Source organism: Hakea prostrata, chromosome 1 (assembly GCF_041222555.1).
Source record: "Hakea prostrata isolate BN-2017 chromosome 1, UWA_Hpros_2, whole genome shotgun sequence".
NCBI classification, from domain to species: domain Eukaryota; kingdom Viridiplantae; phylum Streptophyta; class Magnoliopsida; order Proteales; family Proteaceae; genus Hakea; species Hakea prostrata.
Window position 1 is genome coordinate 28719858 of NC_142600.1, and position 25318 is coordinate 28745175.

At 39.1% G+C, this 25318-nt stretch overlaps 1 protein-coding gene across 1 annotated transcript; it reads left to right on the forward strand.

Annotated features, from left to right (window-relative positions):
- The first annotated feature begins 5069 nt into the window (after nt 1–5069).
- Nucleotides 5070–24865, forward strand: LOC149028633 (NEDD8-activating enzyme E1 catalytic subunit-like). Its single transcript, XM_089138392.1, has 10 exons — nt 5070–5158; nt 5337–5603; nt 5759–5922; nt 6729–6931; nt 8787–9019; nt 9154–9216; nt 9328–9384; nt 9821–9942; nt 23690–23807; nt 24154–24865. Exons 2-10 carry the CDS (start codon nt 5499–5501, stop codon nt 24439–24441), a joined length of 1353 nt encoding a protein of 450 aa, XP_088994518.1. The 5' UTR covers nt 5070–5158; nt 5337–5498; the 3' UTR covers nt 24442–24865.
- Nucleotides 24866–25318: the final 453 nt, after the last annotated feature.

Genomic DNA, 25318 nt, shown 5'->3' on the forward strand with positions numbered 1-25318 from the left:
TGTGGACATCACCTAGGTTCAATCTTGGTCTACTTTGATTCTCCGATTCTAGTGGGTTTTCAATCAAGGGCAGTGAGCTTGTCCCCAAACTATGTTCAACAACACTCAAATAATCCTCTTTCAAAACACCCCCAAGTCCTATTATTTATTAGAGTTAGGGTTTCCTTGAGATAACTTTGAGAAGAAAAATTCAACAACATGAAGAAATGGAGATCTCATGCGATGTGCTAGAATCAATTGGGGCTAATCAAGAGTACAAGATTCCCAACCAAATCTACAACTACCACATTATTCCCACCTACCAACATTAAATGTATCGAAGAAAAATGAATGGAAAGGTGAAAGAGGTAGTTGTTTACCTTAATGGCACCCACCAACGTTTGATTCGGTCTTTGACACGCAACATTCACCAAGTTTCTCACCAAATCCCAAGCTTCCACTCTTTTTAGAGCTCTTAACCTCCTAACACAATATTCAATTTGTTCATGAGGCAAGGAAACTACAAAAATAGGGCTTCCTAGGGTCAAAACCCCATTTTGCCCTTACTAAATTTGACCAACCTCCAAGGGGTGGAGGCCACTCAACCTACCAACCGCCTCGACAGCCTACCACCCCATAATCATGTAGAAATGTGATTTTTCATGTGGTTTGTCCATGATGCATGTCTAACCTTATAAAACAAGATGGGGGCTCTTATCTAGGCTTGAGGACCTTCCAACCTCGATTTCTGCGAGTGAGAAATCCACCTTCCAAGTCCATCTGGGTTTGACCTAGACCTTCTTTCAAAGTCCTTCAAGGTGATCGAATCACCATTTTCACCATCCAAACTCAAGGGTTCCGGTCACAATCCAAAGATCTTGATCTGGATGGCCCGTAGTTGTCTTTTACTAGAACTGTGGGCTCTTGGACTTGCTAGCTAGGTTTCAGGTTAGGATTCTAGGGGATTTCACATATAGGGCCTCAAAGAGTGTGTGAGTTAATCAATTGGACCTTGAAATAATGGAATTTCCCTTGCTTGGATTTTATTTACTTCTGAAGAAGTTTCAGCAATCACCCCCTCTTTATTTTATCCTCATCAACACACGATTTGGGTCTAAAGCACACTAAGGATGGAAATTTCAATGTCAAATATTCTTACTATAGTGTGCACTCTTCTCTTTTATTGCAAGGGAATCACACAACTTCTTCATCATCTACTTCACTTTGGGCAAGGATTTGGAGCATTACCACCATCCCTAAAACTAGGTTTCATTTGGAGGGCTGCTCATGAAGCTATCCCACATGCAAACAACTATTTGATTGGCATTGCATACCATACCTTTTATGTCTCATTTTTTTATTTGATGTGGAGTAAATAAATGCCAATTAGGGATGTGATGTTGTTATCTTTACTACCTGTTGCGTCTAGAACTTCTTTGAGGGCCGGATATTGAGATGACCGCCTTAAGAGCTCTCCAGCCAAGTTGGAATAACTGGGATGCCTGCACACATGAAGAAAGCAAGAGCGGTCCGACCAAGTTTTGGTCGGGGAACCGCCTCCGACGCCCAAGTCAGCCTAGGCAACAATAAGAGTTCTTGAGAGAGTTCTCAAGAACGTAATGAGTAATTGATCAGATGAGTTCTCGTCGTCCCTTTCTCCATGTAGGAGGTGGGTTTATATAGAAGTTACCTGGAGGCAGCGCTTCCTTGAGTTTCGGATCGACAGTTGAAGAGTGAGTGGAGTATCCTCGGAATAATGGCTCCTTCTTTGTCGCACCAGATAGAGCCGTTATCTGTTGACTCATCTCCCCAATTCTCGAAACGGCCTTACTGAGTAGTTATCTGTAACTAAGTCTCTTGACTTGGCCGTCTTCAACGTCTCTCTTGGACTTAGTCAAAATGGGCTTCTTGAGCTTATTCCGTGCATGTTCCCTGAAGGGGTGAATATGCTTCCTCCCAAGGGGGTTTTCTGCCTCTCAAGGGAGAACACTATTCCTCCCGAGTCTTCAGAATAATCATGTCCCGAGGGGGTTCTCTATGCTTCTCAAGGGAGAACACTATTCCTCCCGAGCATGCAGAAGACGCATGTCCCGAGGGGGTATGTGTTTTACTCCAGAAGGGATTCTCAGAATCCTCCTAAGAGGACTTTCCTTAAGAAAACTTCTCTATCCCGAGTGGGGGTGTACGTTCTTCTTGGGGGGTCCCTCAGGCTATATTTTCTCCACAACAGAGCCCCCCATTCCGTGCGATCGGTCTCCCAAGTGTATGGAATGCTTTTCTCACACCTCTTTGAAGGTTTTTTCTTTTGAAGAAATTCCAATGCATCGTCTTGAATGATAGCCATCATTTCTCTAAAGTCTCGTCGAGTCGAGAAGCCCCCAGCCGGGTTCTTCGAGAGATGCCATTGCCTCTATTAAGGGTGTCATGCTCTTCAAGCCGTTCCGCCCACTTGACCCTTGACTGTACCGAGCCTCTTGAAGAAGAAGAAACTAGAGATAGCTTCAAGAAGAAGACTTCAATAGTTCGGGAAACTCCAAAAATTGAGCGAGAAGCAAACATGGTTGAGGTGATCCTTCGTCCTCCCGAGAAACAAGATCGATCTCTTTTATTGTCTCTTGAAAAAAAAACTTGTTTTGCTTCCTTGCTTTCTGTAATATTTTGCAGAAAATTAGCTTGTAATCATCTCACAGACATCGAGGCATTAAGCTTTTATATCTCCCGATTATCTTCCCGATTCACTCCCCTAGCGGAATGCCTTAGAGGTAATTGATACGTTGAAAACCTTGATGCCTTATTTCTGGTTGTGAGATTTCTCCAGAGTGTTCTCCTTTTATATGTCCCAAGTGTAACACTTCTGTGTGGAATTTCTCTTATGTGACTCTTCCAAGTGCTTCATAGAAGCTCGTGAAGTTTTCCCCAATGTCCACCCGAGTGTGACGCCTCTAAGAGATCATCTTATAAAGCATTCTTTGGGCTTATGTGGTGAGATTCTCCCGACTAGCTACCCGAGTGAGTACCCGAGTGTGACGCCTCTAAGAGATCTTATCTTATGAAAGTCTTCCTTGAGCTTCATAAGAAGATATTGAGTTTCCTCCTGAATGGCTACCCGAGTGAGTACCCAAGTGTGACGCCTCTGAGAGATCATTTGATAAAGCCTTCCTTGGGCTTAGGTTGTTAGATTCTCCCGAATGGCTACCCGAGTGAGTACCCGAGTGTGACGCCTCTGAGAGATCATCTGATAAAGCCTTCTTTGGGCTTATGTTGTGAGATTTTCCCGAATGGCTACCCGAGTGGTTTCCCGAGTGTGACGCCTCTGAGAGATCTTATCTTATGAAAGTCTTCCTTGAGCTTCATAAGAAGATGTTGAGTTTCCTCCCGAATGGCTACTCGAGTGAGTACCCGAGTGTGACGCCTCTAAGAGATCATCTGATAAAGCCTTCTTTGGGCTTATGTAGTGAGATTCTCCCAACTGGCTACCCGAGTGTGACGCCTCTGAGAGATCTTATTTTATGAAAGTCTTCCTTGAGCATGCAGAAGACGCATGTCCCGAGGGGGTATGTGTTTTACTCCAGAAGGGATTCTCAGAATCCTCCTATGAGGACTTCCCTTAAGAAGACTTCTCTATCCCGAGTGGGGGTGTACGTGCGTCTCGGGGGGCCCCTTAGGCTATATTTTCTCCACAACACTACCATAAAGCGAGTCATTTTATCTCATTTTTATCATGGCAATTGGCATTATTTTTCACTTTGAGCATGCTAGGATATGTTGGAAATGTTCTCTTTTAAGGATAGAAAGCATAAACTTTATAGGTGACACTATATTTGATTGGATAGATTTCATTGAATTAAGGTTTCAAAGCTCTAATGACAAAAAGCTACTACATTCCATATGGAGTACACTCCGTTGGATTATTTCGAAGGATAGAAACGATGTACTGTTTAAGGGTAAGAGTCCCTCACTCCAAAAGTCCATGATGTTGTTGTCTAGGTTGATAAATTATTGTCATTTTTATTCACATCCCATAGGTACCAGCCTTAGAACTACTCTCTAACTCATCCCAGGTGAACCTGGGTTTTTTGGTGCATACAAGTATTTTTGTTGGAACGTTGGTACATAACCATCTTCCCAATTCAATTGAGCTCGCTAGGATTTTTTGATTTATACAAGTGGAGCATGGGAAGCCTCTACTAATCATGAAGCTTGAAGTTGCATTGTATGGGACCTGGACGGGACTTTTATGGTAGTAAAGATGGAGGTGAGCAGAGGAATTTCAATTGCCATGATGGAGATGAAGGCCATTAGGGATGTGGTGTTGTTATCTATTAGCTTATGCTCAAATTGTGTATAGGTTATTTCAGATTGTAAAGCTGCAATGTTGGCTCTAATGAGAAGCTCTCTTCATTGGATGGGCGAGTAGCAATATTTCCAATGAGATTCTTCAGTTGGTTTCTAGCTTTGGTTCTATTAGTTTTGTTTTTATTAATAGGTCTCAGAATAGTATGGCTGATTTTCTGGCTACAATAGCTAAAAGGTTTTCTCTCAGTAGAGTCTTGGTGTCAGTCCCCCACCCCTCTTTATGATAAATCCTTCATTCCTTGCCTTTGTTTGCTTGCTGAATGAAGTGACGTGGAAAAAAGTTGAAAAAAGTAAACTTTTTCATGAAATTCCAAAGTATGGCTTGTTTGGTTATCCATAAAGTGAAAAAGTTTGTAGACAAGCTTCTTCTAATGTGGCAAATTACTTTTCCTATCCCACCCATTTACAAAGTCCTACTAAATAGGTAAGACTTTGTAGAAAAATGATGAAAACAATAAAAGTGCTGACATACAATTGAAATTTTTTAGCAAAATCTTTTCATTTTACATTCGTCTACCTTACTTACTATATACGGGTCTCACATATTTATTTTTCCTACTTCTTTTCTTTCTATCTTGCAAATGCAAATACATAGTGCTTTTAAGACTTGAAAAATCTTTTTTTTTTAGTTAAAATAAAAATATTTCTTTGAAAAGAAGGAAAAAAAAGGCTCCCACCATTCTGCCATAAGTAAAACTGAAATTGCTTGAGCCATGTGCATTAAGTGTGCATAACAGTCAAGCGAGATTTCGGTTATCTCAACAGAGAATCTCCAATCTCAACCGAGATTTCAATTCAACAAATCAAAATGATTCACTTGATGGTACTGTTCAAGCAAAGTCCAATGACAACTTCAAGTTTTAGTTGAACTGCAAATTTACTACAAATTTACTAGAATAACATGGGGATGCCATTTTATTTTCATCATGTGGAAAGGTGCAAAGAGGCGCCTTATGGGTTTGATTTATTTGGGATTCTGAATCTTCTGTTTATCTTGACAGGTTGACGCCCAAAGTGCTGTAAGCGTGAAACTTAAGCTAACATAGTCGGGGGATCACAACGTCACTCTCAACCTTACGAATTCTCATCCGACCGAGAGCAGCAGAGAGATACAGCATCGGTGAGCCGGGAGTGTCGTTTCAGGCAAGAACCAGAAGTTTGCTATGGCTAATGTCGACTCAGAGATTAGCGGCAGATGGGTAGACCTGGACAAGCTGCTCACGAGGCCTGGCAACCTTGTCGGCCAAAATTTCGACCCAAGTCCTGACGTGCGTAAGCTTAAATCCTACGATCAGAGGTTTTGGCATTTTCACAAACAATTCATGTTCACTATTCCATTTTTTTCATAGAAAATCCCATTTATTGAAATTGAATCATCGGTGCTTCTTGATGATTGTTTGACCTTTTTCATGCTTTGTGGCAGTTAAGAAACGATCTGCGGCAGTATGTGAAGGTTTTAGTGGTGGGCGCAGGAGGGTTGGGCTGCGAGCTGCTGAAGGACTTGGCTTTATCGGGTTTCCAGAACCTCGAAGTCATAGACATGGACAGAATTGAGGTTTCCAATCTCAATCGTCAGTTCCTATTCAGGTCATCTGTTGCCTTGGTACTTCAGTAAAGCATTTTGCTTTTCTCCTTCTACTATCCTTCGGATTTATTTCTTTATCTTGTTTCGCTTGTGAGCATTACAAATTTCTAGATACCTGGCAGACATTTCAGCAATGGGGGTGCTAAACAACTTGCTTGGATATTGTGTCTCGCTTGTGTTGAGAGTTGCTTCTAGTATTGTTCTGGTCTCAGTTGTTTCATGTTAACCCAGTTGAACGTGGTGATTCCTTGTTTAACAGTGGAGGATAATCCTTCCTACTTATGCTTTATTTAAATAGTGGATACACGCTTCGGAAACAATTGATAAGATCACACCACATGAGCGTCAAAATTCCTAACATTCTACTCTAGTGTGGTTAATTGTCTTTTCAAATACTAAAATAAAATCTACCGGTTTGATATGATATTGTCTCAAAAGAGGAAAAAAAATAAAAATGAAAGAGACCTTGCAGTGCCAAGCATGGGTTTCAGCATTGTACATGAAGGCGTCACCTGAAAATGATAGAAGAGCATCTTCTCTTACATGATAGATTCATTTAGCTCCCAACCCCAAGGAAAGAAAAAAAATATTTTATAGAAGTAAATAAACGATTTTGAACCATTTTGTTGCCAGTTATACCCGAACTGAATTTTAAATCTACTTTTAGTCAGGTTGTGAAATTTTGAGCTGTTCTAATTAGCATTAGATATAACTAAACTCGGTCTCACTCTTGCTTTCTATCCATCTATCTATCTGTCTATCTGTCTGTCTATTTATGTATTTTATTAACCTAAGTTCTGTATTGTAGGCTTCAAGATGTTGGGAAGCCCAAAGCAGAGGTAGCAGCAAAGCGTGTTATGGAAAGAGTTATTGGAGTCAACATTGTTCCACATTTTTGCCGAATCCAAGATAAAGATCTTGCATTTTATAATGAATTCAATATTATTGCTCTTGGTCTTGATTCTATTGAGGCTCGGAGCTACATCAATGAGGTGGCTTGTAGTTTCTTAGGTGCGTCTTTTCTATTTCACTATGGTTATTTAGTATTCTAGTTTCCCTTGGTGCCTGACAATTATTTTTACTTCAGTTGATAGTTGTATTTCTAAATGTCTTATATTATTTTAATCATGCTTGTACATAGTAGATTGAAATATGATTTTTGACTTGGACAAAAAATACATTTTTCATTTTTTTGGGGGTGTAAGTTCTACAGGTTCCAAACAACAATTCAGAAAGTTGAGCAGTCTTAAATAACATATGCGTTCAAGCCTTATATCAAGGACCAAGGTACTGACAAGTGACAAATAGAAGATTTCAATATGTATCTGAGCTGCAGAAGGATAGCAGCACAATCAACAAGCTAATAAATTTAAGTTTGTGACACTTGTGGAATCTCAGATCTGATACAAGGTATAGTCATGAAATACCAAACTGCAGTGAGCACACAACAAGACAAATGTGGTTGGCAGAACACTGAAGATCAAAAAGAAAGAAAAAAAGGATTAAAATAGAATCCTAGAATAGCAATTAGATGACTCAAATTTAGTACTTAGAATTGTTTAGGATCATGGGTTAACATATCAAAACCTGGTGGTGCTCAATTGGCAGGGTGACAAGAAACATGATGCAAGTAGGCTATTTTAGATTGACCCAAACCCATCTAGGTATCCAAGTGTCCCTATCGACTTTTCAGAAGCTGATGGGATTTTAGGAAATTTACATATTTGGTGAACTTTTACTTAATTTTTTCTTTCAGTAGGATACATAGGGAAGTTATTTGACAGTTTCCTAGTTGCATATGTTTCTAGTTCTGTTTTTGGTTGTGTAGGCTTTCTTTCCTTTGTATCCTAATGCTGACCAAAGAATCAGAGAATCCAGAATGAATTGAGTTTGTGATCCCTTTCTCCGCCTGCGACCTCATTCTTTCCAAATTTCCTTTCTTCTTTCATCTTGACCTCCACCAATGTGGTGGAGCCAAAGGGTCCATCTTCTTCCCCATCAACTTCTTGCACTCCTTTGTTTGATGAGTACTCTAGCTACCTCTACTTTACTATCCTCATTACTGCAACATTGCTGCAGCCTTTAATCTCTCCATCTTCTGAACCACAATAGGAAAAAGGAGAAAGGGAAACATAAACTAATAATTCTAGAAAAATCTTGGCAATCACTTCCTCTAAGCCAGTTGTCAAGTTAGGACCCATGCTATAGTTGTAAAGGATCACCAAATCTTCCAATATCCCTCTCCCAGAATGGCAGCAACCTACTCCTAAATCCCTCCATGCTCTAGCCAGAATGGAACCCACAAATCTGGAAAGAATCTTCTTCAGCTATGCTCCACTCAGCTGGCCATGGCACCCACTAGAACTGAATAAAATATCTTCCTTTAAGCTGGCTAGATGGGTTTTTTTGACAGAAAACTGGCTGGACCGGTGGGCCTAAATATATGCATCTCATGGGCATGCCTAGAAGTTAATTCAGGGCCTATTACTGCATCACCTTATAATTCTACTTTTATGTCTGAGGTTAGTCCTTTTTTGTAGTAATATTTCCTCCAATCTTCTTTAGTAGTTTATGATCATCTAGTGCTGCTTTATAGTCAAGAAGTCAGTATGAGGTATATACATGTCTCAACATACTCATGTTTATTGTAATTGACATTTTGGAATAAATAGAACTTCCTAACTGATGCTACAATGTGTTGTTTGAATTGATTAGAAATCGAACATTTATTTCTATTTTAGGCCATTTTCTGGTATGTCCATGGCCCTATGTGTAGGAAACATTTTATTGTGTATATATATATGCCTTTTGCTTGAAGGTTTTTCTGTTGTTAAAGTATTTGGGTTATGTGTCCTTTCCTTTATAGAGTATGACTCTGAAGACAACCCTTGTGAAGAAACAATCAAACCTATGGTAGATGGTGGTACTGAAGGCTTCAAGGGCCATGCTAGGGTTATCTTACCAGGAGTCACCCCATGCTTTGAGTGTACCATCTGGCTTTTCCCCCCTCAAGTAAAGTTTCCACTGTGCACACTGGCAGAAACCCCTAGAACTGCTGCTCATTGCATTGAATATGCTCACCTAATAAAATGGGATGAGGTAATTTGAAGCCTTTGATGCTGGGCTTTTATTTATTTATTTGTTTTTTGTTTGGGGGGGTGGGATGGGAGGAGACATTGTTTTGGGAACCTTTGATGTTGACTTCCCAATTTGATACTTTATTTCACATACAGGTGCATGGAGGAAAAGCGTTTGATGAAGATAACCCAGAACATATGCAGTGGGTTTACTCAGAGGTTGTTGACTTTCAATTTCTATTTTTGTTTTCAATGTGGGAGCCGGGATGGTATTTGGTTATATTTTCTTTGTAGTCCTCTTACTTGCACTTAAACAATTGTACTTCACAGGCTGTGAAAAGGGCTGAACTTTTTGGCATTCCAGGGGTTACGTATACACTGACTCAGGTAAACAATTCTCTGGGAAATTTTGTAATTCAGGACTTTTCTTTCTCTTATCTATTGAAATTTGATTTGGCTTCCAAGTTATTAATGTTAGTTTTTCAGAAAGGTATCTATATTCCAAGTTATTAATGTTAGTTTTTCAGAAAGGTATCTGGATTGAAATTTTTGTACCTTGAATATCCTAATATCAGTTGGAAACTTGTTTTGTATACAAAAAACTTGAAAACAAGTATCTGTTAGATGTTTTTAATGACCTTATATTATCTTGTTTTGTATTTTACATAAATCTATTGCTTCTTTATGGGAGGACTTTTGTTTAGTTTAACTTTCAACTGCTTTTATGTACATGCTAAGGTACCTTAGTCCTTTTCAGTAATGCAATCTTTTCCCATGTTGGGCCGCTGCATACATAAGTTAGCTTGTCTCTGTTGCGTAACAGGGCGTTGTGAAGAACATTATACCGGCCATTGCCTCTACAAATGCAATTATATCAGCTGCATGTGCACTGGAAACCCTGAAGATTGCATCAGGATGCAGCAAAACACTATCCAATTATCTTTCGTGCGTCTGATTCCCCTTGTATTTCTGCTAAGCTTTACCTTATAGAAGATTCATATCTTGGATATTTGAAATTTTGAATTGCTATTGTGTTGGCACAAAGTATTGCACTGTTAATACTTTTAACTATTTCTTATGGTTACATTTTAGGCAGTAAAGTATGACCTATCAATTATCTCATAGAACTGAAAAGCTTAAATATGTGGAGTCATTTTTTCTTAGAAGCTACATAAATAGCCAATAGATTGGAGTTTAGCGGGTCAGTAATATTGGAGTGTCAAATCTGCAAAGCTCTAATAGTCTTGAGCGTCAGTTGGAGCACACCTTATGTAATACCTAGATAAGTTTAGATGACAAAAGACACTCTTTGAATAAGCTGCTATTATTTATCATTCTTTGTTTCTGTGGTTGCTACCCACGGATGAAGCATTTATTTTTTTGTTAGGGTGTAGACTGTAGAAGGAACATGTCTATTTTGAGTGATATACTGTGGAGACACGAGGAGAAAAGGAGGTAAGGTGGGCTCTGTACTTACTGTAAAAGCATTAAAGATGGGTTAAATGAAGTTTGTGCTGTTCAATTTATCTTGTTAAGGTGGTTATTTTGACGTTTGGGTGGGGTTGGGGGAGGAGGGTGTCTTACGAAGTAGCTGTGAACAGATCTCTAGTTGACACCAGTATGTTAGGTGACCTAAAGCATTGGAGGGGATGCAAGGTAACAGTAAAATAACAGGATAATTAGTTAGGATTTGTTACACTTCCACCTTCAGTTTTTGGAAACTCCTATCCATCTCCACCTCCCCAAGGAAAAAATGCCCTTGTGTCGGTACAGATTGTAGCCCCACGGTGGGCAAGAAATTGGGCCAAAAAAAAATAATTCGAAAACCCAAATTTCCTTACCCATTTGAGCTGGTTCTACTCAAAGAGATTTTAGTGTTGTCCCTCATTCAATTGAAGCTACATCACAAATCCATTTGGGTTATGTAGACTGATAAACCGGGTCCAATTAAGGTTTGGGGGTTTACTAGGGTGTCTTTGTTTTATTAGTCGGGATTATCTGAAACTGGGTCTATTAGGAGTTTTGAGTGTTCATTGTCTCCTATTGCTATTGTTGTAGTCTTAGGGTTGATTTTTGTTTAGCTGGTGAAAAATCTATTTAGAATGCTTTGGTTGCATAATTCCATGAATTTGAATTCTGTGGACTCATGATTCCAAATTTTAGTAACTCTGTGGTTACTTTTGTTAAGTAATTCTCAACAGAACCAAGAATCACGTGGAGTTGTGAATTTTGCCTAATAATTGAAATTGTTTGGATTTCATGGTATGAGGTTAAATTCATGGATCCTCCAAATTGAGTCTGGCTATAGAAACGCTTGACGCATCACTCACGTAATCATTGGATTTCATAGTATGAGGTTAAATCCATGGAATCCTCCAAATTAAGTCTGCCTATAGAAACCCTTGATTCATGTAAGTATGGAAACCAAACAGTTAATTCTCAATGAACTATGATCCTGTTGTCATAGATTCCATGGATCTGAAATCGGATTCAATGCAAACTTAGTAGGAATTAGGTAACCAAACACACTATTAGAAATTTATTTAGGATTTTATTTCGTTTATCAATCCTTAACACCTCCCCCCCCCCCCCAAAAAAAAAAAAAAAAAAGCGCACACACGCACACATTCTTTTTCTCCTTGCTTTAAAGTACGAATTTGTAAGTTGTGACCACATCTTCTCCCTTGTTCTTCTGTTCTTCAATTCTTCTCCTTGACCCTTGTCTGGCCCAAATTCTGGGCACTAGTAAGGGAGATATCAGTGTCTCTTGCATCTGTCCCTACTAGCCTAAAACCTTGGGGTTTATGCTTTCCCTAGGACAAAATTACCTGTGGATTCCTGTCCACAACACTTGGGGTAATAGTGAGCTGTTAATCTAACCTCAGATTGAACTTGACCTCCACCAGCATTAGTTGTGACCTCAAATTCTTCTTTCCTGCTCCGTGCTTGGGCTGATAATGATGTATATCCAAGAGCTACCTTCAATCTCGACTGATCCCTGATATTTCGAAGTCAGTTGAGAACACACAGAGGAGTAATCTCTTTTTAACTGCAGCTTTTTCCATTTTTCTGGGTTAGTTGTAAGACAGTTGTGATTCAAGCCATTTTACCTTATTGTTTCCAGCGTTGTCCCTTCTGTCTTCCTGTAACCCATCGCATCCTTAGTTGTTCTTCCCTACCTAGTTATCTCTTTATGTATGATTGAACTTCTATCCTATTCAACCCACTTTTCTCTCGTAAAAGTTGATGATGCCCCTTCCACAATTCCCTTTGTTCCTCTATATATTTCTCCACTTTCCATTATTACCATCTTCCATTATTCCTCTATGTTCCTTTACTTTGGGTTTCAAGATTATCCTTTTAATTACAAATTTGTTCCTCCAATGTTGCTTTCCTTTCCCTTTCTACTGTTAACGAGTTTCATTTGGTTGCGGCGTTGTGCAACTGTGTTCCATTATATTTTCATTTAGTTATCATTTTGCCATTGTTCTTATAAAACTTTCACATGTTTATAGTCTTGCCATCTATGTTCTTGAGTTATCTAACGCTTAGGTTGGCCCATAGGTAATCTAAGTAGGGTTTAGGGACCTTGTATCCACATCAAACGGAGTGATTTGGAGCTTTATAGTGACTAATGAAGAATTTATGATAATTTTTTTTTTCTTTCTATATAGAATTAGTGATTGAAAGAAAACTTTACATTTTTTCTGATATGGTTTCTTAGTTCTCATGTATAGATGATCAATTGGGTAACTTACTTTTACATCTAAGCTTTTTTCGTTCTATTGGAAGAGTTGGAGAAATCCTGAGTTATGTCAATGTGACATAATAGTTATGAATGAGCAATTGATCATCCATCTTAACATCCTCATTTCAGTTACACTGAGTTTATCTATATGATTCTTTTTAACAGCTCAACACTCTGTACCATATATCATAAGTTCGACCAGCTATGATGTACGATGCAGAGTGTTGGGCTGTTAAAAAGAATCATATAGATAAACTCAGTGTAGCAGAAATGAGGATGCTAAGATGGATGAGTGGCAAAACTAGGATGGATAAGATAAGAAATGAGCATATTAGAGTTGGTCTGGGAGTTGCTCCCATAAGTGATAAGCTTCGAGAAAGTCATTTGAGGTGGCACGACCACGTTCAACAGAGACCTATAAATGCCCCTGTACGGAGAAGTCATATAATCCATATTGAAGGAACTAGAAGAGCTAGGGGTAGACCTAAGATAACCTTAAGAGAAGTGGTGAGAAAAGATATGTATAGCTTAGGCCTTGTATCTAGCATGGCCTCGAACAGAACTGATTGGAGGGCAAGAATCCATGTAGCCGACCCCATTTAGTTGGGACAAGGCTTATTGTTGTTGTTGTTGTTGTAGTTATGAATGAGCAAGTACAATGATACTCGATGGGAGACTAAAAAACATAGCCAATAAAGACTCTTTAATAGACCAAACTACCCTCTGGGCTTAACTTATGACTTACAACACTCCCCTTCAAGTTTGTGCATAGATATCTATCATGCCCAACTTGCTAACAGTACTACTAAATAACTTGACACCCAAACTTTTGTGAATACATTAGCATGCTAGTTGTCAAAGGTAATAAAAGAAATTTGAACCATCCAGACTCAACCTTTTCTTTAATGAAATGCCTATCTATTTCCACATGTTTGTTCCTATCATGCTGAACTGGATTATGGGCAATGTTGATGGCTGATTAGCTGTCAGAATACTGTTGGAAGTATGATTGAGGTTTCCTAATTGGAGTAGACTCCTCTTTTAGTTATATCTTTTGTTTTCTTATATTCTTTATATTGGTTTCATATGTTATGTTGGACTAGGTTTCCTAATATCTAGGATTGGTTTTTCTATTCTATTTGCTTTGTATTTATTTGCTTATCCTACTTATATTATACTCAGATTATAACTATAAATACCCCATTGGGGCCCATGAAGGAAGAATCCCTTCTGAGCAATAATTTCTTCAAATTCCAACATGACATCAGTGCCTAATTTCGAATAGGGAAGAGAGAGGGAATTAGAGGAATCAAGGCTCTCTTTTCTCGTTGTCGTTGCCGCTACCACTCCATCGCTACCGCTACCACTACTCCACAATCACCGTCCCCAACTTGACTTCTTACCACTGCCATCTTCAAACTTGCGCCACTTGTTGCTCTTTCAACCTCCTGCAACTTCTTCAACCTTTGCCACCTGCAATTTTTTTCTACCAAAAACCGTACCTGGAATTCACCTTCTTCTTCTTACTAGCTGACTTGCCAATCCACTTTTTTTAGGCATCGCTAGACTTGAAACTACCATCGCATATCCATCCGCCATCGCTCACAATTCCAGCATCATTGCAAGGTCCCTGCACCTCATCCTTTCTGCCTTCGGTTCTCTTCTTTCTAAACCTACAAGAAGAACAGAGAAAGCTGAACCGATGAACCCATCGACCCAACCCAACTTGAACCCTTAAGTCCTATGATTTCTCTTTTTTGCCTTATAAGCTCTTTTATTAACCTGAAATAACACATTAGCCCCTCAAATTCTGTTTTTCCCCTTCCTTCTAGGGAGTTATTTTGTAAGTTTGAATATCTCTAGGGGGATTTATTGAGAATTCGAATATTAACAAGGATTTAATTGTGAATTCCCATATTCTAGGGATCTAATTGTGAATTCTCATATTTACAGGGGTTTAATTGTGATTTTCCATATTTCTAGGGTTCCTTTTGTGAATTTCCATATATTTAGGGTTCTGTCTATGTTTCTCATATATCGAGGGGTCTCTTTCGTAAATTAAAAAAAAATTGTTAGGAAAAAAAAATGAGAGAGTGTTAGTTGGACCTTTCAGATTTTGTCCAATTCTCTAGATTTGTTCCAAGAATTTTCATGCTACTTTCATCTTACCATTACAATTTCTTCCTTTCCAAATTTGCTCATTGGCTTGAATTTTGTCTTCTAAGAATTCTCCTAATTACATTTGGGCCATTATCTTACCTCGGTGGACCATGACATATATCATTTAGGGATTTCCTTTGTCATTGTTTTACCCGCGTGTAAAGCTACATGTGAGGGGGAGATTGAAGATGTCTACAATTCAATGTTTATTTCAAGAGTGTTGTCTACATTTTTTAGGTCATTGTTCGAATGCCTTTCTTTCAGACTTCTTAGTGCAGAATTTGATCTCTGTCACTTTCAGACTTCTTTATGCAAAATTTGATATCTGTTACCTTGAAAAATTTGTCCCTTACCTTAGCAATCTTCCACTTTAGAGATCTAACATTGCTATGGATCTGACTTTTTTGTCCTGTACAGAACCTAATCCCTATTACCCTAGAGATTTGCCCCTTACCTTGACATCTTCCACTTTAGAGATCTAATCTTGCTGAAGATTTGCATTTGACCTTTGCAGAACTTGTTCTCTATTACCCTTGGAGATTGTCGTTTATCTTGACAAATTTTCCCTTACCTTTGGAGATTGTCCCTTTACTTGGCAAATTTTCCCTTTAGAGATCTAACATTGCTACAAATTAAAAGTTTCACTTTTCCTGCTGTATCCTAGCAGTTGTTACCCCCCAAAAATTTTTTTCCTCAGATTTGCACAGAAATTTGGTCTTCTCAACATTTGAAGATTCTACCTTTTTCTTGGGTGTTCTTCCTCGGAGACTTAAAGTTGCGGTAGAGATGAGGACAAAGCAAGTGGAAGTCTACAAGGCAGATGCAATCTATAAGCTATTAATGTTTGAAGATCAAGTTGCAGATGTTTATCTGGATAGATGTTTTATACTATTTTGGCCAAGTTGGGCATGTATGATATCCATGCCTCAACTTGAGGGGGGAGTGTTGGAAGTATGATTGACGTTTCCTAATTGGAGTAGACTCTTCTTTTAGTTATATCTTTTGTTTTCTTATATTCTTTATATTTGTTTCATATTTTGTGTTAGACTAGGTTTCCTAATATCTAGGATTGGTTTTTCTATTATATTTGCTTTGTATTTCCTTGTCTTACTCAGATTGTACTATAAATACGCCATTGGGGCCTATGAATGAAGAATACCTTCTGAGTAATAATTTCTTCAAATTCCAACAAATACAACCTTATAGGACCTTCCAGATCTGCTCCAAGTTCTTGAAGAAGACCCTTCAACCATAACACTTCACGAATACCTTGAGCTAAGGCTTTAAATGTTGCTTTAGCACTTTGATTTAGCCACTACAACCTGTTTTTTGCTTCTCCAATACACCAAGTTGCCCCCACATAAGCACAATAGGTAGAGGTAGACTTCTTGTCATTCAGACATCCAACCCAATCTGCATCAGTGTATGCTTCAACTCTAAGATGTCCCTGAGAAGAGATTATGATACCTTTCCCTGGATATGCCTTCAAATACCTCAAGATATGATATACTGCATTAAGATGTGAAGAATAAGGATCATGCACGTACTGACTAACAAGGTTGACTACAAAAGTGATATATAGCCTAGTATGTGACAAATAAATCAACTTCCCAACTAATTTTTGGTAGGTTGTTTTGTCAACTGGTTCTCCTTCCTTAGCTTTCAAGTGTTGATTAGGCTCCACTAAAGTCTCTGCAGGTCTACACCCTAGTATTCCAATATCTTCTAATAGGTCCAAGGTGTACTTTCTTTAAGAGAGCGAGACACCATTAGCAAAGTAGGCCAACTCTAACCCGAGAAAGTACTTGAGTCTGCCCATATCTTTTATCTCATACTCTATCCCCAAGAAAGTCTTGAAGGCTGTAATTTCCTCCTCACAGCTTCCTGTGATGACAATATCATCTACATATACACGGAGTACTGTAATATGAGATCCATCCCGCTGGATAAACAGGGTATGGTCTGCGTTACTTTGCTTGTAGCCATAGGAGATTATTGCCTTGTGAAATCTTCTAAACCATGCCCTAGGAGACTGCTTTAGACCATATAGAGTTCTTCTTAGTTTGCACACCTTCTTATGGGTCTTTGAACTAGAATAACCAGGGGGCACATCCATATATACTTCTTCCTGTAGCTCTCCATGTAGGAAAGCATTCTTCACATCTAATTGTTGAAGACTCCACCCATGGTTTACAACATATGAAAGAACAACGTGAATAATATTCATCTTAGCAACATAAGCAAATGTCTCCTGGTAGTCAATGCGATGGGTTTGAGTAAAGCCCTTGGCTACCAATCTTGCCTTATTTCTCTAATGGTCCTATCTGCTTTGTGTTTTATTACAAGCACCCATTTGCACCCATTAATCTTCTTCCTTGCAAGCAAGGATACCAAATTCCATATCTTATTTTTTCCCCCAGGGCTTGCATTTCCTTATCCATAACTTTCTTTCAGTTTGAGTGAGACCCTGCCTCCTGCCATGAGTTAGGGATAAAGGTGGAAGACAGAGTAAATAAAGCTTTGAAATACTAGGGATAGAGAATCATATGACACATGGTTAGAAATGGGGTGTTTAGTACAAGTACGTGGTTGTTTTCTTAATGCAATTGGCAAATTAAGATTAGAGACAGACTCACCAAGAGAATGGTTGCTTCAGGACTAGGATCTGGTGCTTCTAATTGCCATGGCTCGGAGGAGGGCTTTTGCTTCGTTTGGTAGGTCTTTAGAGGAGGTCTAAATGCGCCCTGCACATCATTCCCCTGAGGAGTTCTAGACTCCCTTTGCACATCATCCACCAATTGTTCTTGTCCAGTCACTCCATCTTCTAATGGAAAATCTGCCAAAGGAAACTCAACAATAGGAACTTCAGGAGGAATCTCAAGGAACAGTGGAGCTTCTTCACTAAGACTATCCCCCTGTAGAAGATGAGAAAAAAAAAGAGGACCTATTCTTGGAAAACAACATCCATAGACACAAAAAATCTACGAGATCTAGGATGGTAACATTTATAACCTTTTTGTGCTGGGGGATAGTCCAAGAATATAAATGGTAACCCTCTATGATCAAGCTTACCATAATTATGATGGTTGTGAACAAATGCAAAACATCCAAATACCTTAGGGGGTACAGGATAATTGGTTGTACTTAAGAGAACTTCAAGAGGACAGTGCTGGTCTAAGACTAGTGAAGGCATCCTATTAATGAGATAGGTGGCAGTTTGAGCTGCATCACCCTATAATCGAGGTGACACATGTATAGTAAACACAAGGGACCGAGCCACCTCCAAGAAATGCCTATTCTTGCGTTACTGTGACCCCATTTTGAGGAGATGTATCAACATAACTGGTTTGATGGATAATCCCATGATCAAAATAGTATGAGGGAAACTACCACCTAAATACTTTGTCCCATTATCTGTCCGAAGGATTTTAATGACAGCCCTAAACTAGGTGTTAACCATATTGTGGAAATTTTGGAAAGAAGAAAACACATCACCTTTTTTATGTAAGAGATAAAACCTAATTAGTGCAGGTGCAACAATCAATGAATGTAACAAACCAACAATGGCCAAAAATAGATACAGTCCGAGAAGGACCCCACACATCAGAATAAATAACAGAAAATAGAACTTTATTTTTGTTATTTGAAGTGGGATAAATATGTTTTGTTTGCTTAGCCAAAATATAAGCATCACAACAAAAATCATTCAACGTAAACTTTTTAACCAAATCAGGAAATAGTCTTAGACAAGACTGAGAATGGAATGTGGCCAAGACGATTATGCCACTGTAACAAAGACACTAATGCAGGAGAGGATGATGCAAAAACTGTAGAAAGAGCAGATGGAGAACTAGAACCGTTCAATAGGTAGAGCCCCTCCTTCTATTTACCACTTCTAATCGTACGCCCTGTCTCCAGGTCTTGAAAAACACAGTAAAATGGAAAGAATGTCATTTTGCAGTTCATATCACAAGTTAGGCTACTAATGGATAATGGTTTAGCTGAAAAGTTAGGAACATGCAAAACAGAGGAAATGGTGAGGTTAGGTGAATAGATGATGGAACCCTTTCCAAAAATAGGGAATAGGGATCCATCAGTTGTTCGAACATTCTGAGCAAGTGGAATGGAAGAATGAGTGGTGGAATAAAGAAGTTGAGCCTATCATGCGGTCGGTTGTCCCATAGTCAATTATCCAGGAGGGATAAATAGAATTGACACTATGGAAAATACGTGGAGGAGGCTGGAAACCAAAGGTAGAGGCAACGACAAATGCAACACTCGCACTGGGAGTTTACCCAAAAGAGGATCCATCAAGTCTGGTCATCAGCAAATGAAAAAGATTCTTGATCTCGTCTGTGGAAATAGGTGCTGGAGTATTCTGGATATCTGGAATAGCCTAATTTGCAGATGTAGGATTGCTGTCCCTACTGCCACTCTTACCTCCTCCATGGGAACTTGCTGGATGTCCATGTAATTTTAGGGCTGCAACTGGGCCGGGCTGTTGCAATCCCAAGCCCAGCCCTATATAGTATAACTTGAGCCCATTCCCGCCCTGGCCCTAGTTCAGGGCCAATGATTATTGTCCCTGGCCCTAAGCCCTACAGGGCCAAGCCAAGCCCATTCCCGCCCTAATTGGCCCTAATTGGGATGGGTCGGGATGGGTTGGCCATGATTGGCCCTGATTGGCCCTGATTAGCCCTGATTGGCCCCTGTCCCTGGCCCTAATTGGCCCTGTCACTGGCCCTAATTGGCCCTATCCCTAGCCTTGATTGGCCCTGTCCCTGGCCCTGATTGGCCCTGATTGGCCCTGATTAGCCCAGGCCCTAATTGGCCTTGTCCCTAGCTTTAATTGGCCATATCTTTGGTCGTAAATATCAAATGTAAGACAGGTAGTAATTAAAATACATATTAAAGTAAATAAATACTTAAATTCCAAACTCAGTTCTGGAAAATAAAACAGTAAAGATGTCAACAAATAATCCAAAACTTATATTCAATATGTATTTAACTACTTATACCCATTTAGATTTTAGAGAAATAGAGAAATCCAAATTTCTAGGGTTTTTTAATTTGCCATTCAATCTCTCTCTCTCTCTCTCTCTCTCTCTCTCTCTCTCTCTCTCTCTCTCTCTCTCTCTCTCTCTCTCTCTCTCTTATTCTATTTTTTTCCTTTGGTTTTTCTCCAGGAGCAAAGAGTTAAAATTATTCATGAAATAGAATAAGTAGAGAGAAGAATTGTAATTAAATTTAGGCATATTTGAAAGTCAAGTCAATTATAGAGAATGTCACACAAACTCTTTTTGTAAACTTAGAAACATCAGAGATTCAGAATTCAAAAGGAATCTGATAAATGAAAATTTTATCTTCAAAGTCAAGAACTTAAGCCGTAGGTAGGTATGTTTTCATTCACAACTATTCAATAAATTGATATCTTTATTCAATACAAAAAAATCATATTCAAAACCTTGTTAACAAGTAAATCGACGATAATTTAGTATTCAACAAAAAAAAAAGTATTTTTTTCATAGTAAAGAAAATGATGTTTTAGTTACAAACATAGCTATATGTTTTTAATAAATTTTTTTGAAATATCACAGTAGATTTGTTAGATATTCATGATGAGAAGTTGGGGTATAGATTTGTTAGATATTAATTCTTTATGTAATAGTTTTTATTATTTATAATATATTATCTTGCCTTAGTCAAAAAACAAAATCAAAATTTTATTGAACTAAAATGACTTTGTTGGAAAAATAAAAATTACCTTAAAAATAATATAAAAAGTGAATTTATAGTCTAATATGATCAAAGTGACTAAATGTCAAAATCAAGACTCATATCGATGTTAGTATGAAGATCAGAGTAAAAATCTAGTATTGTAGTACATGATCATCGTCAAATTAATATTAAGATTAGGCCAAAATCAGGGTCAGGATCAAGGCCAAAATCATATAGATGCTTATTACATTGGTTATGAGGTTATTATTTATTTTTATTAATTTTCTACAAAACATGATCATGTTTCTAAAATTTGACACGTGTCAAGTATCCACCTATATGTATTACAATTAATTCCTCTCCATGTGGGTGGAGGGTCCAGAGTCTTTAGACTGAAATCAGGGCCAGGATCAGGGCTAATATCAGGGTCAAGATCAGGGCCAGGATTAGGGCCAAAATTAGGGCCGTAATCAAGGCCAAAATCGGGGCCCGAGTCGGGGTCAAGATCGGGGTCAAAATCGGGGCCCGGGTCGGGGCAAGATCGGGGCCTAGGTCGGGGCCTAGGTCGGGGCCAAAATCAGGGCCAAGATCAGGGCCAAAATCGTCAGGGCCAAAAATCAGGGACGGGCCGAGATGGGCTGGGCGGGCCAGAGAGTAATCCCAGGCCCGCCCTTGGCCCTAGTTCAGGGCCAGAATATTTTGGCCCTAACCCGCCCTTAGGGCCAAAATCTTTAGCCCAAGCCCTATTCGGGCTCAGGGCGGGCTTAGGGTGGGTCAGGGCCGCCAGGGCCAAACTTGCACCCCTATGTAATTTGCAACATTTTTCCTTTGTATGGCTTTCCTTCCCACAATACTCGCACTTGACAAGAGGTCGAGAGTCACCAAAACTAGGCTTAGGATTACCAGGATCAACAACTAATGCAGATGTATCAGGAGTTTGTGTATGCACCATAGCTATCCGCCGACTGTCCTTTGTATCCACCATGGCATAGGCTTGCTCTAGAGAGGGAAAGGGCTCACAGGAAAGGATTGTGTGCCCAAGTTTGATCATACTCCATGTTTAGTTATGCCAACAAATCATAAACTCGAAGCTTGTCCTCCCACTTTTGGTAAGCAATAGCATCTTCACCATTCTTTGGTGTAAATTTTCTATAGAAATCTAAGGTCTGACAATATTCTAGAAGTGTATTATAATGCTGAGAGAGAGTAGGTCTTTTTATTTCAACTGATGAATCTTCTGTCTGATTTTAAAGCATTGTGCATCATTGCCTATTCTGAAGTATGTATTTTGAGTGTCCTTCCAAATAGTAGCAGCATCTGGGAGAAGGAGATAACTCTTTGCTATGCTTGGTTCAATGGAATTAAGAAGAAATTCCGTGACTAACATTCATCTAGTACACCACTTGGTAAATTGCGGACCAGGAGAGGAAGGCTCGATAGAGGTTCCATCAAAATGGCCAGTAAGACCATGAGCACCAACTGCAAGAGAAACAAAACGAGACCACCGTAGATAATTGGTCCCATTCAGTTTGACAGTACTTATCTAAAGCAGAGAAAACTCATGATCCCGAGAAATAGATGAATCAGAGAAATCATTAGATATACCAGAGTAAGGTGTAGTTTGATTAGTCATCGTAGGAACTAGGGAATCAAGCAAGGATGAAGGAACAAATTTTTGGTAGGACAGAGAACAAAATACTCACCACAAAAAGTAAGGTATCTTCTCTCTCTCTCTCTCTCTCTCTCTCTCTCTCTCTCTCTCTCTCTCTCTCTCTCTCTCTCTTTTGGGTTCTCTAAACAACAACCATCTAAGCTTGAGACACAAAAAAGGGTTTGATGGGGGTGGGCTGATGGCTCATTGGTTTCGTTTGGGGTTTGGAACACTGTTCACCGTCTTCTTTCTTCAACAGGACCAGGGGCGATGATTTTAGAACAAAGGAAAGATAAGAGGATATACCAAGAGGAAGATGAAGATGGGGCAATGGTTGGAGCAGCGATTGAGTTGTAGTTTTCTTGCGATTGGAAAAAATAGGTGGTGGATCGGCAAGTTGCAGGTTGTCGGTGAGAAGGAAGATCAGTAGATGGCGGAAGGTTTTAGTGGTGCGATGAGCTTCTGCAATATACAGAGCCTAGTGGAAGAGAGTGGTGGTGGTCGATGGTAGCAGACGATGGTTCTAGGGTTCAATAGAGGTCGCAGGTTCTGGGGTTTGATGGCAGAAGAGAGTGGTGATGGTCAATGGTGGCAAACGATGGTTCTGAGGTGGTTAGATAGAGGTCGTAGGTTCTCGGGTTCAATAGTTTTGCAGGTTTTTGGTTGTAGGCGATGAGGAAAAGAAAGAGGAAGTAGCAGAGGTAAGTTTCTGCAATGAATATTTTTTTCTTCTTCTTTTCTTCTTGTACTTTGCGATTGAGAGAGAGAAGATGAGAAAGAGGATGGTGCTTAGAGATGGACCAGAGTTAGCTTTGATACCATGTTGGACGAGTTGGAGAAATCCTGACTTATGTCAGTGTGACATAGCAGGGCTTTATTTATAATAATAGTTATGAATGAACAAGTACAATGATATTCGATTTGGGACTAAAAAACATAACCAATAAAGGCTTTCTAATAGACCAAACTACCCTTTGGACTTAACTTATGACTTACAACGCATTCTTATTTACTCTTGTCGGTTTCACTCTTCTACATGATTCGTATCAATTACTTGCTGGGTTACTGGGTTGAATTACTTGATATGGACTTTTATTTTTCTCAAATAAAATGGTTGTGAATTTATGTTTGTAAATTAGAGAACTGTGGTCCTTGTAAAATGGTTGATTAGAAATTGAAAAACAAACAGGAGTCGCATGTAATTTCTTAACTGTGTGCTTGTTATGGAAACAATGATTTTCTACAGCATTGGAGCTTTTTCTGTGACTTAAACTTGTAAATGTGTGCCTACATATCAAATATTAAAGAAGTTATTGGACTCTTGCATATCGAAGAAAGAAATCTTATTATATTTCAGTTCACTCAGCTTTCGTACCCTTTGTACTGACTAATTTTTGAACCTTCTCTTTTTACAGATATAATGGTGTTGAAGGCCTGCACACCAAGGTGACTGAGTTTGCAAGGGAGAAGGATTGTCCTGTATGTGGTCCTGGAGTACGCATTGAGCTGGATACTTCAATCACTCTACAGAAGGTCTTTAATATCAATATTTATGTCACTATGATTTAGTTTCTGTCAGAGTTTATCTTTTCATCAGAGTTGTTTCACTGAGTTTCTTCCTGGTGTTTGGGCTTTCTACCCTTTTATAAGCATTCTTATGGCCTGATTTTGGAGTTTCTTTTCCGTGTGGTTATACTGTAGTTGCAAAGTTTGAACTACTGGCAGAAGATAAGCATATTTTCCCTTGTATCTTCCACTGGAGTTAGCATCTCATTGAAGTACCTTCTAGCTAGGAAAGTCCTAGAAGGAAGGGAATGCTTGCTTAGCTATTTCATTATTGTTATTTGTGCTTACCTTTTACCAACTTTGTGTGAAACAGTTTATGGAGCTACTTGGAGAATACCCTGGGCTGCTTCTTTCAAAACCTAGCGTTTCATACCAAGGAGAGAATTTGTATATGCAAGCACCTCCTGTACTGGAAGAGATGACTCGGTCGAACTTAGCCGTACCTCTTTTCGATCTCATGGGTAAATTCCCAAAGGGAGTTGTCAATGTCACTGGCATGACCAAGAAGGATGACAAGAAAGTGTCATGCACAAGGAAACTACGAGTGGTGTTCAAGGGTATTGATGGAGTTACAGACATGGAAATGGCTAGTGGGGCTTGATATTTGTACACCTCATTTTAGCCAAAGTTTTACCCTAGTTGTTTTTGGGGGCTTGCAACTGAAGCTGTGTCTTGTGAAGTTCCAGAGCATTTTAATGGCTGACAACTTGGGGAGGTGACATGAAATTTCTTTTCTGTGTCGTTAAGAGTCGTGATGTTATTGTAAGGACAACATGTCTGGTGTCATCAGAAAGCGAGAGGATAATATTATTGATATATTGTGAGGTTATCTTGGAGGATCCTTGCTTTTGGTATATTCCATTTCAGTGTAACTAATGCTAATCATATGATAGGATCAGTTCATGTAGCTGCATAGATTTAAGATTGCTCCTTAATTTGAAATAATATGAACTAGATATGAATCAGGATTATAGCAACCATCTGGGTGCCACAGTTCAGTAATATAAATTCTGGTGGTACACTTCCTGGGCATCCCTGATTACTTTTCTCTTCTTTTTTTTTTTTTTTTTTTGGGGGGGGGGGGGGGGCTCAAGACCCTGTGTACATTTCATTTTGGTAGTTAATTGAGTTGTCAATAAATGTCGGAAGCATTTACTTTCAGTACTTCATCCATGTTTCTAGAGAAGCTATTTAAAGGTCGGGAGTATGTATCATCCACTGGGCTGAGAATCAAACTCTTCCTGTTTAAGTTGCAAGGCATGAACAGGTTGACACGACAGTGTTACAGTGTAAAGTTTGAACATGCAGTACCTTCAGAGAAAGAAAAAAACTTGTATTTCTTGCAATTTTCTAGTTTCTACTACACCTGCTCAAGGTGACTTTGATGATGAAAGTTGATCAAAGCTTCACCTTTGTGAAGCTTTGAGCTCACCTAACTTGTCAAATAAATAAGCCCCAGTTTGTTGTGGCATAGCTTG

Excerpts from the sequence above, each read along its gene's own strand:
- LOC149028633 (XM_089138392.1), top strand. The coding sequence starts at position 5,499 with ATGGCTAATGTCGACTCAGAGATTAGCGGCAGATGGGTAGACCTGGAC. Across the intron at positions 9,020-9,153 it reads ACCTAATAAAATGGGATGAG|GTGCATGGAGGAAAAGCGTT; the intron begins GTAATTTGAAGC and ends TTTCACATACAG. Across the intron at positions 9,217-9,327 it reads TGCAGTGGGTTTACTCAGAG|GCTGTGAAAAGGGCTGAACT; the intron begins GTTGTTGACTTT and ends TGTACTTCACAG.